This window comes from Podarcis melisellensis (genome assembly GCF_964234715.1).
Source record: "Podarcis melisellensis genome assembly, chromosome: 14".
Lineage (NCBI taxonomy): Eukaryota > Metazoa > Chordata > Lepidosauria > Squamata > Lacertidae > Podarcis > Podarcis melisellensis.
This window is the reverse complement of record NC_138546.1, coordinates 39863408-39879097: the sequence shown is the minus strand read 5'-3', so window position 1 is coordinate 39879097 and position 15690 is coordinate 39863408. Positions and strand designations below refer to the sequence as shown.

Sequence of the window (15690 nt, the reverse complement as noted above, 5' to 3'; positions counted from 1 at the left end):
TACAGGAGATACCATCTTATCAGAAGGTCCATTTTGAATGCTAGAGGAATTGGGCCTTTAGTGTAGTGGATATACTTATCTCAGTCTGCATTGGAAGTATTTTTAAATGTTTGTATATACAGAATTGTTTTCCAGTGTATATTTTATTGTTGTAAGCCACCCTGGGACCTTATAGTAAAAGTGAGGCAAGAAATGGAATGAATGGAATCAACAATCAGAAGCTGGGGAGAAGAGGGGTCAGGTGATGCCCAAAAGTATCTGAGTCAGTTTTATTCACTGATCTAAGCAACTACTGTGTGATTTCTCCTGCTGGATTTAAACGGTTTTTATTACATTGTTTTACTCTATATTGCTTTTAAAAGTGCTATTTGTGTTATACAGTCATACCTCGGCTCCCGAGCACCTTGGGAGTCAAACGTTCTGGTTCCTGAACGATCGAAAACCGGAAGTGAATGTTTCGGATTTTGAACATTCTTTTGGAAGCCGGACGTCCAACGGGGCTTGCGCGGCTTCCGATTGGCTGCAGGAAGTTCCTGCAACCAATCAGAAGCCACGCTTTGGAAGTCAAATGTTTTGGAAGTCGAACAGATTTCCAGAACGGATTCTGTTCGACTTCCGATGTATGACTGTAATATTATTTTCGCAAAGAACACTTTTTAGTGATCTAAGCTCGATGGTAAGTGCTCTATGAAGCTGTTCCTTCTGATGATTGTGGACCACCTCTGCCTTGCCCACAACTTGGGTGGCTGGGTCTAATTGTGTCTGTCATAGACAGCAAGCTGGTACAAGCTTTTTTGGTCCAGTGCCAAAGTTCAGAAATAGGAAATTTCCTTGGAATGAGTGAGCCCTCTTGCCAGCCCTACTTGGGAGATGCTGAGGTTGAACCTGAGACTTTCTGCATGTAAAGTAGATGCTCTATGACTGAGCTATGGGTCCTTCCACCAAAGATCCTAAATTTAATCCCTGGCACTTCCAGGTAGGGCTGGGGTAGACTCCTGTCGGAAACCCTGGATAGCTGCTGCCAGTCAATATAGACAATACTAGCTAGAAGGACCAATAAATAGGCACTTTCCTCCTTTCCTATGGCAAATATGTGGGATATTCTGTTTGGGGCAGGTGGTTAGGCCAATCAACACTGTGCCTTTCAGGTGTTGTGGAATACAATTCCCATCAGCCTCAGCCAGAATGACCAACATCCATGGATGAATGGAATTGTAGCCTGAAACATCTGCAGGGCATAACATTGGCTGCTCCTGTGTTTGATGTCTTCCAACTTCACATAATTTTGCCTTTGTTCTGCAACACTGTGCCGCACAGCATGTCCCCCAGCATTGACCAAATTGGAAAATGATTTGGTACCAATCACCCTTTGAGTTCATATGCCAAATTACTCAAGCTTTTGTAAAAAAACAAAACAAAACCTGTGTCCCAGCAGGAAGCAAACAACATTTTTCCCCTGCTATGGTGATCATCTACTTTTCTAAAAAAAAAACAAACCTCTAAGGATTAAAGAAGGGGATATTTTTGAAATATTGTGTGGGAGGATGTGTAACATTTCACAATGTAATCACATCGTAACAGCTCGCCTTAATATACACAAAAATCGGCATGTGTGACATTTTCTTCTTTTCACCCCTCAACCTTAAAAGGGCAAGTACAGAGCAAAACACCTCTGTGTTTTACTTAGCTTGTGTTGTTTGGCACCAAGTATGGTGTTGCTGATCCAAGAGTTGGTGTTCTGATTGTATTTTAATATATGTATGCCTAAGACACATTAGCATCCAACCACCCGCCTTGGGCCAGAAAGGTGAACAAATTAAGCCTTTCCGCAGTTTCCAAACTGGCCATTATCTTAACGTTTTATTTGCCTCTATTCAAACAAAATATGGATTTTAAAAGGTGAGCCCTAGGGCCAAACTGCAAAGGCCTTTTTTATTTTATCAAGCTTTCAGCGTTGGTTAAATTTGTGTCCCTGTTTTTCATGCTGCGTTGTTTCATCCTACTCGCGGTTTTATTGTAGTAAAAGCATCCCCTGATTTGCGTGGGGGTTGCGTTCTGGCCCCTGCACACGTCAGCAAAGCATGCATAAGCCCACCCTGCCCCATTCTGGGTCCAAAAGGACCCACAAGTCACGCATCAATTGAACACACACAAAATGGTCACTGCCTGTATATTTGTTATGTACTGAAGTTCTCACCCTGGGCCAGCAAGGGGATACTGCAGATAGTTCAGGTCCACATATGCAAATAGGGATCAAAAGTGACGTTCAGTGATTGGATAGTTACAGAAAATTATTACAGTTACGTTGTACTGGAGCTCTATATAAGCAGGCTGACTGAACCCTTCAGTTCAGTTCAGTTCTGGCCTCTGAATAAACAAGAGCTGTTTGAAGAATCACTGTGTCGTCTGATATGTTCACCCACAACTTAACAATATGGATTACCACCTGGTGGAAACCCTTACACATATGGCTCTCAATTGTAAACTATATGCTGATCTCCGTCAGCAACTTCTAGATCAACTCTGTATCCCCAAATGGAAACCAGAGTCGGAGGTCATACATTTTCTATTTCTGGGGAATAATCAGGAGCTCACCAAGTTAGTGGCTAAATATCTCTATTTGGTTTTTCATCGTTGAAATACACTGCGGACGTCTGATCTCCCTGGAGACCAAGAGATGTGATGATTGACTACTCTGCCTCCTTTCTTTCAGCAAATGTTTTGTGCCACTGGGGAAGTGGTCAATTCTGTATTGATTTGTTTTGGTTGTTTGTATGTGATGCCAATAAAAGGTTTGATGATGTTGTTGATTACAGCAATTTGAACTGTTTCTATTGTGTTTTCTTTGTTTTGTGAACTTTTTCTGTATGCCACTTTGAGTTTATTTTATACAGAAAAAGTGGAATATAAATTCCTGTATTAAAAATGCATGGACAAAATGTGGTCCCAAGAAGGTAGAAACCTTAGCTGTTGCTTATCTTCAAGCATAGCAGAATCCCACTACTCACAAATCTGGGGACGGGGTTTTTTTTTTTAAAAAAAAGAGAAGGATAGTAGTATGAAGTGTCTCTCAAATCTTGGCTCTTCAAATCTCTGGAGACAGAACGGCCTAACTGATCCAGAAGTCTAGACTTTAACACATTTACGTGCTTAACACTTTGACTATAAGGCTTTGTACAAGCGTTGAAAGGTATAAGAAGGGGGAAGCACTATAAAACAGTTCCAGTTTTCAACAGGAATTATTAGCTGAACAGCTTGCCATTTTGGAAAAAAAATCAAAATACTTCTCATTTGATGCACTGCTGCTAGGCACACCTTTTTGGAAGAATACTCTCTCCCATTTGGCTTTGACACACTGAACTGAACACGGGAGTTTCTTCCTATGAATGTGATGTCTCTTTATGTTGAATGGTTTCAATGCTTTCACTTGTTTGCTTGTTTCAAATCCAAACAAATTCACTCATTGTTTAAGTCCCAAACTAAATGCTTATGAAACACATCCCCAGTGGCATCATCTACTATTACCGGTGCCAGAAACAGGGTAAAGGTAAAGGTAAAGGTAAAGGTACCCCTGCCCGTACGGGCCAGTCTTGACAGACTCTAGGGTTGTGCGCTCATCTCACTTAAGAGGCCGGGAGCCAGCGCTGTCCGCAGACACTTCCGGGTCACGTGGCCAGCGTGATGAAGCTGCTCTGGCGAGCTAGCACCAGCGCAGCACACGGAAACGCCGTTTATCTTCCCGCTATAAAGCGGTACCTATTTATCTACTTGCACTTGGGGGTGCTTTCAAACTGCTAGGTGGGCAGGAGCTGGGACCGAACGACGGGAGCTCACCCCGCCACGGGGATTCAAACCACCGACCATACGATCGGCAAGTCCTAGGCACTGAGGTTTTACCCACAGCGCCACTCGCCACAGTGTAGTTTGTACTATATATTTACAAAGGTAAAAATACATGAACAACTTTCTGACCCAAAGGTTAACCCTTTTACCAATATACTAGCACTGCAGTATCAGCTCTGCAAATGCAGGGATAAAAATACTGCCCTACGTTACAGGCCCGCTGCACTGAAATCAAGTGCTTTCAATGTTTGAAGCATGCTGTTATTCGTAGTAGTCGTCTGTTTTATTATGTGCCAGACTTACGACAATATTAAAAATCAGAAAGTAACAGCAGACAAGAAGCAATGTTTTATTTGCTATTATTATTACCAAACTATTTTTAGACCATTATGTGAGGGACTAAAACTCATTGAGCTGGGGACTATTCACTAGTTGACCTGCTATGGCGCCATAGATTCCACAGCAGAGAGCTGGAACATCTGAAAGCCAGGAGGGGGGATTTGTAACATCTTTGCTCCAGCATCACTTCCTGCATCTGCCACCAGAGAAAGGGGTTCTGAGAGACAGCAGCAACAGCCAACCAGTGAGGAAGTCCTAGTTAGTGTGGGACTGACACCTAGCTGCTTCAACAGTCAGTTCTAGGCTCCAGAATAGCATCCGTTGGCACACTGGAGAACAGAGATGGTGGAGAGCAAAACCTTATATATACCTTTGCCCTGCTGTAGTGACTATTGCATCGTTGTCTGTTTTACTGCGTTTTAAATATATTGTAAGATGCCTTAAGAACTTTGTTTAGCGGGTGGGGTATAAAAACGGCTAAATAATTAAATTACTCATTCAAAAACATATCTCAGTGGTTATGATTTAAAACAATGATATGCACCATTCAAACATTCACTATAAATCTTTTAAGTATCAATATTAAGTCTATTTGCTGTCTGGATCCTAGACACAGATCCTCACTGCCAGATGCAATAGGCAATATGGTTTAAACTGAGTTAAGGTGCAATCCTATGCATGTTTATTCAGATCTTTCTCACTGTGTTCAATGAAATTTGCAAAGCATTTTTCCTTAGGAGTAGGTATCAATGGGATTTACTCCCACAGAAGTGGGTATAAGAATTTAGCCACTCAGGCAAGGGTGCAGAAGACTTCAGAGGAGTAATGCAATTCTGTGCATGTTTACTCAGAAGCAAGTCCCACTGTTTTTAATGCTGTTCCCAGGTAGGTGTGCCAAATACTGTAACCTTAATAGTTCTTTTTCAAAGCAGGCTAACGAAGCCATTACATCTTGTGGGTTCCTTGCAACTCTTTGGGGAGTGAAGTGTCACGTGTGATACAGGCTAGCTTACCTGGGGGATTTCAAACCTCTCATATTGTCAACAAACCTTTCTGCTGATGCCTCAATCCCTGAAGCTAAAACATTTGTATTTTATGAAAAGAAAAATATGTTTTAAAATTGGCTCATTTTTTAATTTATTTTTTACTACTTGCTCCTGTTTCTGGTTAGTGCTTACAAACCTGCTGAAAATGGGACAAATTAGAATTATAAGCACTTGATTCCTTATGGCATAAGAATGAAAGTACAGTGTAATGACATCATGTAGCGTTTATTTGCTGGTTCTTTAGTCCACTGTGGGGGAATACATAGCTGCTATAGCAAAATGAGAGCAAGCTATTGCGATGTGATCCCTTGCTTGGAGCTAGAAATGAGGCTCTTTAAGCAAAGAAATATACCACTTGGAAAGTCATGGTTTACATCACAGGACCCTGGGAACTGGCGTTTGTTAAGGGTGCTGACAGTTGTCAGGAGACCCCAATTCTCCTTCACAGAGCTATAATTTCCATAGTGGTTTAACAGTCAAACTCTCTTCCTAGGGAAATTTGGGGGTCGTAGCTCTGAGAGAATTTTCAGCATTCATTACTACAACCTTATTTAGGCACATGAGATAAAGCAGGGGAAGCAGAAGAAGAAACAAGATTTTTCATTTTTTTGTTTTCCCTTTTCTTTGTCAACTGCTAGACACTGTAATGCGCCATCAGGAACACAGGAAATGCCCTGGGGAAATAATGGTCCTACTGGCCAGGCTATCCCTGTAATCAACATGGCAATCCATCTATGTGGACTAAATATCAGGCACTGGTCTGATGTCAAGTCATATGGATGGATAGAAACCAGCCTTGGCTAAAGTACCTTACTGAAGGGGACAGGTCAGGACACCAGAAATGCTCATGCTATAACCAACACCACCACATCATAGCATCATATGTCTCATCACAAATATATAGCACATGGTACCATTTGCAGTTGGGTTCTTACCTCTGCAGTAACGTCCATCTGAAGCTAGCTGAAAGCCAGGTTTGCAAATGCACTTGAAACTTCCATCTTCATTGATGCACATCCCATTAAGACACATATTCCGTATGCTACATTCATCCATATCTATAAAATCATGGAGAAAAGCAAACATTCATCATGTTGATTAGATATGCATGAAAGTGTTAACCTGAGCCCTGAACTGAAGTTAGCAGAGTGGGAGCAGCTGGGCAGGTCCACAGCATCCTCTCTATCTCTTTATGCAATGCTATAAGCCATGCAACATGGCTCCCCGCAAGTGAACATAATCTCTCTAAAATGCTATTTTAAAGCCTGTATCTTTGCTAACCCAAAGATTGTACGGTCCTTTTTGCAAGGAAACCACGTTTCTTTTAAAGTCATTTGGAAACTTTTTTTCATCTTTGTTTAACTGCCAGCAGATAGAGATTTGTTTGCTGTAACTTCTGGAAACTGTGATTAAAATATTATTTGCAAAGCCAAGTATCTGTGATTTATTCTAGCCTAAGTATTTTCATGGGGACCATTTGTTTAAAGGTGGATGGGGGCAGATGTAAATCTAAGCAAGTTTTTAATGTGTTTGCAGCAATCGCCATTGTCCTTAACTCTGCTACAGGAGGTTTTCCCAAACTTCTCTCTTCAACAGTCAGTGCCTGGATTTAACAAGTGATCCCATTCTTCTGGTAATTACATAGCAGGAAGGGGCTTAATGGGCATGGTTTATATTACCACCCAACTTGCCAAACCTTGCCTTGCAAAGAGACGTTTATACACATAATATCCTGACATGGAATGTTGTATAGCACATTGGCTATCAAAGATGAGGTCAACTAGGAGTGCTATTGCACACAAACACAAAAAACAAGTTACAAGAATACAAGATATATGGCCTGATCCTCTGCACACTTACTTAGAAGAAACTCACAATGTATTCAGCATGCTTACTCAATGTAAATTTGCATAGGATTGTAGCCCCTGCTGACAGCATTTCCTATCTTTCTATTCGGTCCTTCATCTATTTAAACAAATAGATGAAATACAGAATCATGTTTGGCCAAAAGAAATCCAAGTTCAGAGTGTAGATCAAATTCACAGCCAAAAAGACTTAACTCTTAATATCTTCATTTATGTACTGCGTGGCTTTAGACAGGTATATGATTGAATTTGGGCATGGAAACTGGGACATTATAGTGTAACAGAGACAATTACTTCAGAAGCTGACGCAATTCAATATGCTCACAGACATTTTGGCAGCGTTCTTAGTGGAATGAAAAATGTTTTAGCAGATTGTTCTCTGCATTTCACTGGTTCTCATTACCGTTAACACATGGGATTTGGTGGGGTGGGGCAGATGTTAGACTGAAAGGCTATGATGGGTTTCCAGATATATATTTCAGTGATATGGATATGCAGATATGGAAAAGCAGCCTGAACTTTTGATCATTCCCCCACAAAAGTAGGATGAAATACAGATTTCTAAAAGGTCTGTCTCTACCAAGGATTAACAAAAATTACTACTAGCAGTTACCTCTAGATCATAATGACATTAGAACTATATTTGAGACCAAGATACTTCTCTTAATGCTGCAGCTGTCTTGCATTGAAATTACTCCTCTAGACATGGCATGTTTACTTTTCACTTACATTCTAAATCAGACAAAAATAATTTATGATTTTTTAAAATGTGTATCTATCCCAAGTAGGAATGTTGGCATTAAATCTTCAAGCTGAATCACTAAGATAATATTCTGCCAAAAATGTTTCTACAACCAGTGCCTGAAATTCTTTTTAATGTATGAACAGATCATTGGAAACTCTCCCAAGAACCTTGGGAAATATGATAAAAGAACATTCTCTTTTCTTCTTTTAAAGGTTAAGGGTCTAGGAGGTAAGAACACATCAAATTATGTTTACATTTCCTAAAAGAGAGGCAACTCTTTAAAGCTCAGGAAATGTTGCAATAAGATCCCATCAGGCATGTTAATTACTCAATATAGCTACAAGTTCATGATACGGCTAGTACAGACCTCTCAAGGGCAGACTGTCCACGACAGGCTAGAGCACAGTTTCAAACTTAGGTCTCCAGCTGTTGTTGGGCTGCAGTCCCTATCATCCCTAGCTAGCAGGACCAGTGGTCAGGGGTGATGGGAATTGTAGTCTAAAAAAACATCTGGAGACCCAAGTTTGGGAAACACTGGGCTAGAGGGAAGTACTAATTGTCTTGCAGAAACCACGTCAGGCATTGCTAATGGGGCTCTATAACTGGGCATGCAAAGTTGTTCACAGGAGGTTGTATCCAATGTTAGTTCTACTTGAAGTAATCCCACTAAACTTAATAGTTTACACACTTAGCTGTTTTCTTGGGCTTTCCAGGCACAGGCCTGTGCTTTAAAGCTCTGTGTCCAAGCACTAAGTATTTATTTATTTATTTATTTATTTATTTAGCCAAAGACTATTCCCCACAAAAATCTGGCTCTTTTTGAAAGCTGAAGCACAACAAATGGCAATTTGGGTTTTCAGTGGGTTTGCTCTGATTCAGAGGTAAAGAGTGAGTTTTCACGGTGAAAGCTTAAGAGCAAACCAAAAAACCAGGAGAACCATTATGCCAAGAAGGAAGTCCTCCAAGTCTTATAAAAGCTTATAGTTCCAGTGTGTTCCTTGGCCTGAGTCATGAGGAGACCACACTCATAGGAGCCTGGCCAGACAATGCTTTGCTGGCTATCCCTTTCTGAACTCTTCCTTAGCTGCTCACCTATGAAACAGTTGTGAAACTTCTGGAAAATATTGCTAGGAGTTGGAAAGAGGATATAGGGCCTCTATACAGGACTATGATTTCAAACACTATATAGTTTTTACTGATAAGCTGCCTACTTGCCCAGCGATAGGACAGCCCGTGTACACATTCACACAAAGGCAGTTATTACACGGATAAAAGGAAGAATACTCTTAAGAAATTAGATGACCCTAACCTTCACAGTTTCTCCCATCAGCCGACACATGAAAGCCAGCGTTGCAAACACAGTGGAAGCTGCCGTCTGTGTTTATGCACCGACCATTGTTACATATCCGGCCATTCTGTAAGCATTCATCAATATCTGGAACAGAAGAAAATGAAGATGTAAATCTAACAATGGTGCTTATTTGTGTGTGTGTGTGTGTGTGTGTGTGTGTGTGTGGAGAGAGAGAGAGAGAGAGAGAGAGAGAGAGAGAGAGAGAGAGAGAGAGAGAGGTTTAATTGACTGAATTGCCTAGAAGCTACAAAAACAATCAAACCAAAGTCCAGCACATTTAAATTTTGCTGCCTTTTATGGGTGAGATTCGAACACAGGCTTTGAATCTTTACCACTTGAATCAATGGGTTTTTTAAGTGTAACATGCACACTGTGATGGTGGAAATCAGGTCTGCCCATCCAGTTAAGGACAGCACACTTGTTCTGTTCTTGCTACATCTAAGGCGGCATGAAGTCAAAAGTTTCCCAAAAGTGACTCCCCCTGAATCCATTAAGAGAGAGCATTCTAGGCCATCCCACCAGGCTATGGACAGGAAGCACTCTTTACTTGTGTTGCAATAATCTGCTTATCACGTTCGTACTGCACCCTTCCTCCAAGTTGTTTAGGGCAGCATTGACGGGACTATTCCCTATAATCGCAAAATGCAATCCCAGGGTCTATAATCACTAGCTCCAGATCACTGAACAGAAAGAACAGGATGAAACTGCCAAGTCCAGTTTCTATCCAGCAACACTCATATTGCTTGTGGTGGGAAAGTTTCATTAAATCATACGTTTAAAGTGAATAATGCCAGGTAGGTGGGAGGGGGACCCCACTATTTAATAGTTGGTGACAGATGTACCGAATTTTTCGTTCTATAAGATGCACTTTTCCCCTCCTAAAAAGTAAGGGGAAATGTGTGTGGGTCTTATGGAGCGAATGCAGGCTGCGCAGCTTTCGCTGAAGCCAGGAGAGCTTCAGCGAAACGGAGAGAAACTGAGCCCCTTCCATTTCTCCTCCCGCTCTGCTGGAGAGGCGCTGAGCAGAGAGGGAGAGAAATATTTTTTTTCTTGTTCTCCTCTAGGTGCGTCTTATGGTCGGGTGCGTCTTATGGAGTGAAAAATACAGTAATATTTTTAAAGCAGTGGGGCATTCACTGACCCAGACATCTCTTGCATCTCCAGCGTCAAACTCTAAAACAAACAGTTTTGCATGTTTGTTGCATAAAACAGCTGTGGATGGCACTAGAGGAATGTATGGCTAAATTGATTGATATACACACAGTCCTTATATTTTTAAAGTCTGCTAAAGCATATGGGGCAGGGGGTAAGAAAGACATCTCCATGAATTTTCCTAATCCTCTTTTTAAGACCCTCCAAGTTAGTGGCCATCACTGCCTCCTGCAGAAGTGAGTTCCATAGTTTATGCACTGTGTGAATAAGTACCTTCTTTTATCTGTCCTGAATCTTCCTACATTCATCTTCGTTAGATGGGCTCGAATTCAAGTGTTAGGAGAAAGGGAGAAAGACTTTTCTCTATCCATTTCCTCCATGCCATGCATAATTTTATAAACTTCTATCATGTCACTTCCTGCTCGCCTTTTTACTAAACTAAAAAGTGTGTGCTTTCCTCATAGGTGAGTTGCTTCATCCCCTCGATCATTTTGGCTGCCCTTCTCTGAACCTTTTCCAACTGTACAATATCCTTTTTGAGCTGAGGTGACCAGAACTGTACACGGTATTCCCAAAGCAGTCTCGCCATTGATTTGCATAACAGCATTATTATATTGGTAGTTTTATTTTCCTTTCCTAATGAACCTTAGCATGGAATCTTCCTTTTTCACGGCAGCCACCTACTGAGTCGACTGCCGAGCGATGAGGATTGGAGGAACATACACAGGGACACAAGGCAAGCTGCAGCTGATATGACTGGGGGGAGGGAATTGCATAATTTTGCCCTTAAAGAAGCATTTGGATTTGATATCCCGCTGTACTGTATCACTACCCGAAGGAGTCTCAAAGCGGCTAGCATTCTCCTTTCCCTTCCTCCCCCACAACAAACACTCTATGAAGTAAGTGGGGCTGAGAGACTTCCAAGAAGTGTGACTGGCCCAAGGTCACCCAGCAGCTGCATGTGGAGGAGCGGAGACACGAACCCGGTTCCCCAGATTATGAGTCTATCGCTCTTAACCACTACACCACACTGGCTCTCTTAAACACACAGAAAATAGATATGCATGGATGGAAACCATTGCCAGGTTCTTGGTCTTCTTCCTTTCTTTCCTCTTTTGACCCTTACAATTAATCCAAAGTGACCATTCGTATACTATTTTGTCTTTTCTGAATGTTCCACTGTACAACAATTTGCATGGCTGCTGTTCTTTTCATATAGCAAACAATTTGACTTCAGTGCTAGCAGTTTTCCTATCGGGCTTTTTGGCAAAATGACATGTCACTGTTGAGCCTCTCTCCTTCACTAGCAGCCAATAGTGCTTAGAGTTGTTTTCTCTAGGCTTCGTCTTTTAATTCTTTGTTTCTCTTTCATAACTCTTTAATCCCGCAGATATTTCTAGATCCGTGCTTTCCCTCTGCATGCCTACAATATTGTTATTTTTCTAAGCGAATCGTACGGTTTCCCCTAATTACATCTCCAAGCTTCAAACATAAAATCAACAGGAGATAGTTTCATTCTGACTTCGCTCATATTTTCACAGTATGGCCACCCCATTCTTTTGCCACATACATGGTATAAAATAAACTAGAACTTTCTCTCTCATGTATAGCAGCAGAGATTTGCGGCAAGGGCCGCCTCTCCCCATATGAATCACCTGGACCCCATAATCATCATGAGGCACTTCTTCGACTGCCTTCTCGAGAGGTCCAGAGGGTGACAACCAAAGAACAGGCCTTTTCTGCAGTGGCTCCCTGTTGTGGAATGCTCTCCGCAGGGAGGCTTGTCTGGCAACTTTGTTACATATCTTTAGGTGCTAGGCAAAAATGTTTCCTGATAACCAGGCATTTGGCTGATTAAACCATCTATGGCCTTTTGAATGTGTTTCTGGAAGGGTTGTTTTTTAAAAATGTATTTTGTGTTCTCATTCCGTATTTTGTGAACCACCCTGTGGTCTTCAGATGAAGGGTGGTATACAAATTTAATAAAAAATAAAATAAAAAGGATACCCAGCCCTTGTCTCCTTAAATGTCTCCAGGAAGCTGAAATGACCTAAGCACCACATATTGCTTAGAGATGGATGCCCCAATCCCAAGAATAAAGCAACAACTAAAGAAGGGTGTGGTTTTTTATTCTGTGCTGAAGAAATCTGTTCTAAGGCATCCTTCCATGGCTCGTTTTGATCTCAACACTTAATCCCAAGAGTCTAACCTGCCCTTCCTAGCCAAGAAAGCAAAGTTCTCAAGGATGGACTGGATTTTCCAGTTCCATTTCTGTTTGTGTTTCAGCCAGATTTCAGGATTGACACTGCTTTGGTTACCCTGGCGAACAATCTCTGCTGGGAGAGATACAAGGGAAGTGTAATCCCACTGATTCTCATGTTCTCAATGCTTCATACATTATTGATAATGAACTGGTGGCAGGAACAAGGAGTGGGGATGTCCTGTTTTGTAGAAGTTCTGCTCCAGTTTTGCAGACAGGTTCTATCTCCTTTGCTATTTAACAGTCAAAAGGGCAACCACACCGATCAAGGGGATGGAGCAACTCAACCCATAAGGAATGATTACTTGGGTTTGTCAGTTTACAGAAAAGGAGACTAAGATGAGACATGATACAGCTGTATAAAATTATGAATGGTATGGGGAAGGTGGACAGAGAAAAGCTTGCCTTCCCCTCTCTCATAACACTAGAATATAGAAGCTGAATGTTGGAAGACGAAGGGCAGACAAAAATACCGTATTTTTTGCTCTATAAGACTCACTTTTTCCCTCCTAAAAAGTAAGGGGAAATGTGTGTGCGTCTTATGGAGCGAATGCAGGCTGTGCAGCTATCCCAGAAGCCAGAACAGCAGGAGGGATCGCTGTGCAGCAAAAGCAGCGATCCCTCTTGCTGTTCTGGCTTCTGAGATTCAGAATATTTTTTTCTTGTTTTCCTCCTCCAAAACCTAGGTGCGTCTTGTGGTCTGGTGCGTCTTATAGAGCGAAAAGTTAAACCACACATAGTTAAACCACAGAATTCACTTCCACAAGAGTAAAAGAGCCTGCAAGATCAGGCAAATGGCCTATCTAGTCCAGCAGTTCTTATGCACTTGTGTAACATCTACATTAAACTGCAGAGAGGAGAAGTCCAGGGATTTGGGTTCAAGTGTCACCAGTATGCAAACTGATAATTCAGTTGACCCGGGTGTAGCAGTTAAGTCACTGAGTACCTGGCGTGGACTAGATGAGGGTGAATAAACAAACTCAATAGAGAGATGGAGTTGATTATGGAGGATGAGGGACCCAACTAACTGTGCATCTATCCGACTTTAATGAAGTGCCCTCGAAATAGAAGGTTTGCAGCTTGGAAGTGCTCCTGAATCTGGCCTTGCCTCCTAGATTCTGAGATGGCAGTCCTCTGTTGTTGATTATGTTGCTTTGGACATTGTATAGTTGAAAAGTAACATCTAAATGGAAATTTGGGGAAAGCAGCAAACGACTACAAAAGGATAGCGAACCATTTCCCGCCTTGATATGTCTATGGTATCTCTACCTCGGCATTCTGTCCTCATCAGGGTGCTTTGATATCCAGCACGGCACTGACATACGTAGGATCCTGGTGTATTTGAACAATCTCCACCAATACAAGGGTTTCTCTCACACTCGTCAACATCTGAAAGATACAGAGAGTACGTTTAGTAAGCTTTCGTCAGGCAAGTATTCAGGCCTGGAATTTTCTTTCGAAAGTTTGTTTTACGTATGCTAAACAACTTTTTAGAAAATAAAATAATAAACTGTGCTATGCAATACTCGAACTTTAAGAACTCTTTTTTTCATCGGCAATATAATTCTATGTTATGCAGCATTCCCGCTGGAAAATTCCATATGCCACATTTGGAAAGTATACTAGTTTTTCCCTCTTAAGTGAATTAAGGTTTATCCAGATAAACTTTCAAAGCATGCCTCAAAGCACACTGTTTTCTTTTACACAAACTTCCCAGACCTATATCTAAGCCCCACAGAAAAGGATATGGATTCACACATTTCTGAGCAGGCATTTTCCAGTTTCACTTCCTAGCTTCATATGTACTAAAAGAGATTGTAGAGGATTTTGTGCACTACTGCCTTTGAGAGGGTGAGCACACAAGCTCCTAAAACTATTTAAATGAAATGGGGAAATATGGACAAGTTCATGATATGGCATACAGAACTAGTCAATAATTTCTGTTTTTAAATATTAACGACCAACATTTTCCTGAATGCAAAGGGGAAAGGTATTTTAGCAAAATGCTATTTTTGACACTATAGAAAGGACAAAAAAAAAAAAATCACATACCAATGCACTCTCCTCTAATGTCCAGTTCAAATCCTTTCTTACATTCACAGCGATAACTTCCTCCAGGAGTTGGGACACAGCGACCATTAAGGCAGAGATTTTGATATCTCTGGCATACATTAATACCAGTGACATTAAGTGATATAGTATCTAGAAAGTTAAAACAAAATCAAAAACTTAAAATCCTACACAATTTATGTGCCAAGTATATTAATTTTAATTTAAATCTACATGCACCAGCAATTACAATTTGTGTATATTTTTCACTAATGTAATGCATTGCCCTTTACTAATGCAAGCACTCAACAGGATAACACCTCCTATTTAACTCCACCTCCTATTTAAGCAACTGGCTCCGCCTCCCTGCAGTGCTGATTGGCTAACTGAGGTTTGGTGGGAACCTCCAATGACTAGCACAGGGAGGCAGGCCAGCCCAACCAGCTGGTGGGTCCCACATGGCCCAAGGTGCTGCGTATGGGCCCACAAAGGGAACCCACAAAGAAAGGTGTGAATGCTCATTAAAGAAAAACAGTTGCTTTTCCTTCGGCAAATGTATACAGCACCCTTTTCACCACAACTTGAACTCTCACTGTCATTCTCACAGTGAATGATTTATTTGCAACATGTCACATATAACTGCATTAGAGGATGGCAGGGTAAATTACATTTCTTCCAGATGAAACCCATTGAGCTGCATTGAATCCCATAAACATACGGCCTTTGAGCCACGGTCATTCCACCAAAGTTTTCTGCCTTAACCTCAGTCATCAAAGTCTCCTTGGTTTCTCAACAAACCCCAAAAGAGGCAGAGGAAGATTGTATGGAGGTGGGATATCTTAAAATATTTCAAATTCCTAAGCGCAGTATCAGAGACTGGGTGAAAACATTAAAGTTCTAGGGACCAGCCCTGGCAGGTACAAAGAGAAAGCAATTATTCAAAATCTTAGGTGCCACTATCTAATGGTTAACACCTTGGATAAGTAGGCACCTGGGACTTTTTCTGATGCAAAGGATAAGGAAATACCATATTTTTCGCT

The 15690-nt window shown here is 41.3% G+C and overlaps 1 protein-coding gene across 3 annotated transcripts in view; it reads right to left on the bottom strand.

The window, feature by feature from the left end:
* The window catches only part of FBN1 (fibrillin 1), a 206176-nt gene that overhangs the window by 97153 nt on the left and 93333 nt on the right, over window positions 1–15690 (bottom strand). For all 3 annotated transcript variants that reach the window (XM_081888327.1, XM_081888325.1, XM_081888326.1), the window contains 4 exons: window positions 14654–14803; window positions 13871–13990; window positions 9148–9273; window positions 6164–6286 (listed from right to left, as the gene is read on the bottom strand). In XM_081888327.1, coding sequence (XP_081744453.1) covers window positions 6164–6286; window positions 9148–9273; window positions 13871–13990; window positions 14654–14803 — 519 coding nt within the window. The remainder of the gene's footprint in view (window positions 1–6163; window positions 6287–9147; window positions 9274–13870; window positions 13991–14653; window positions 14804–15690) is intronic.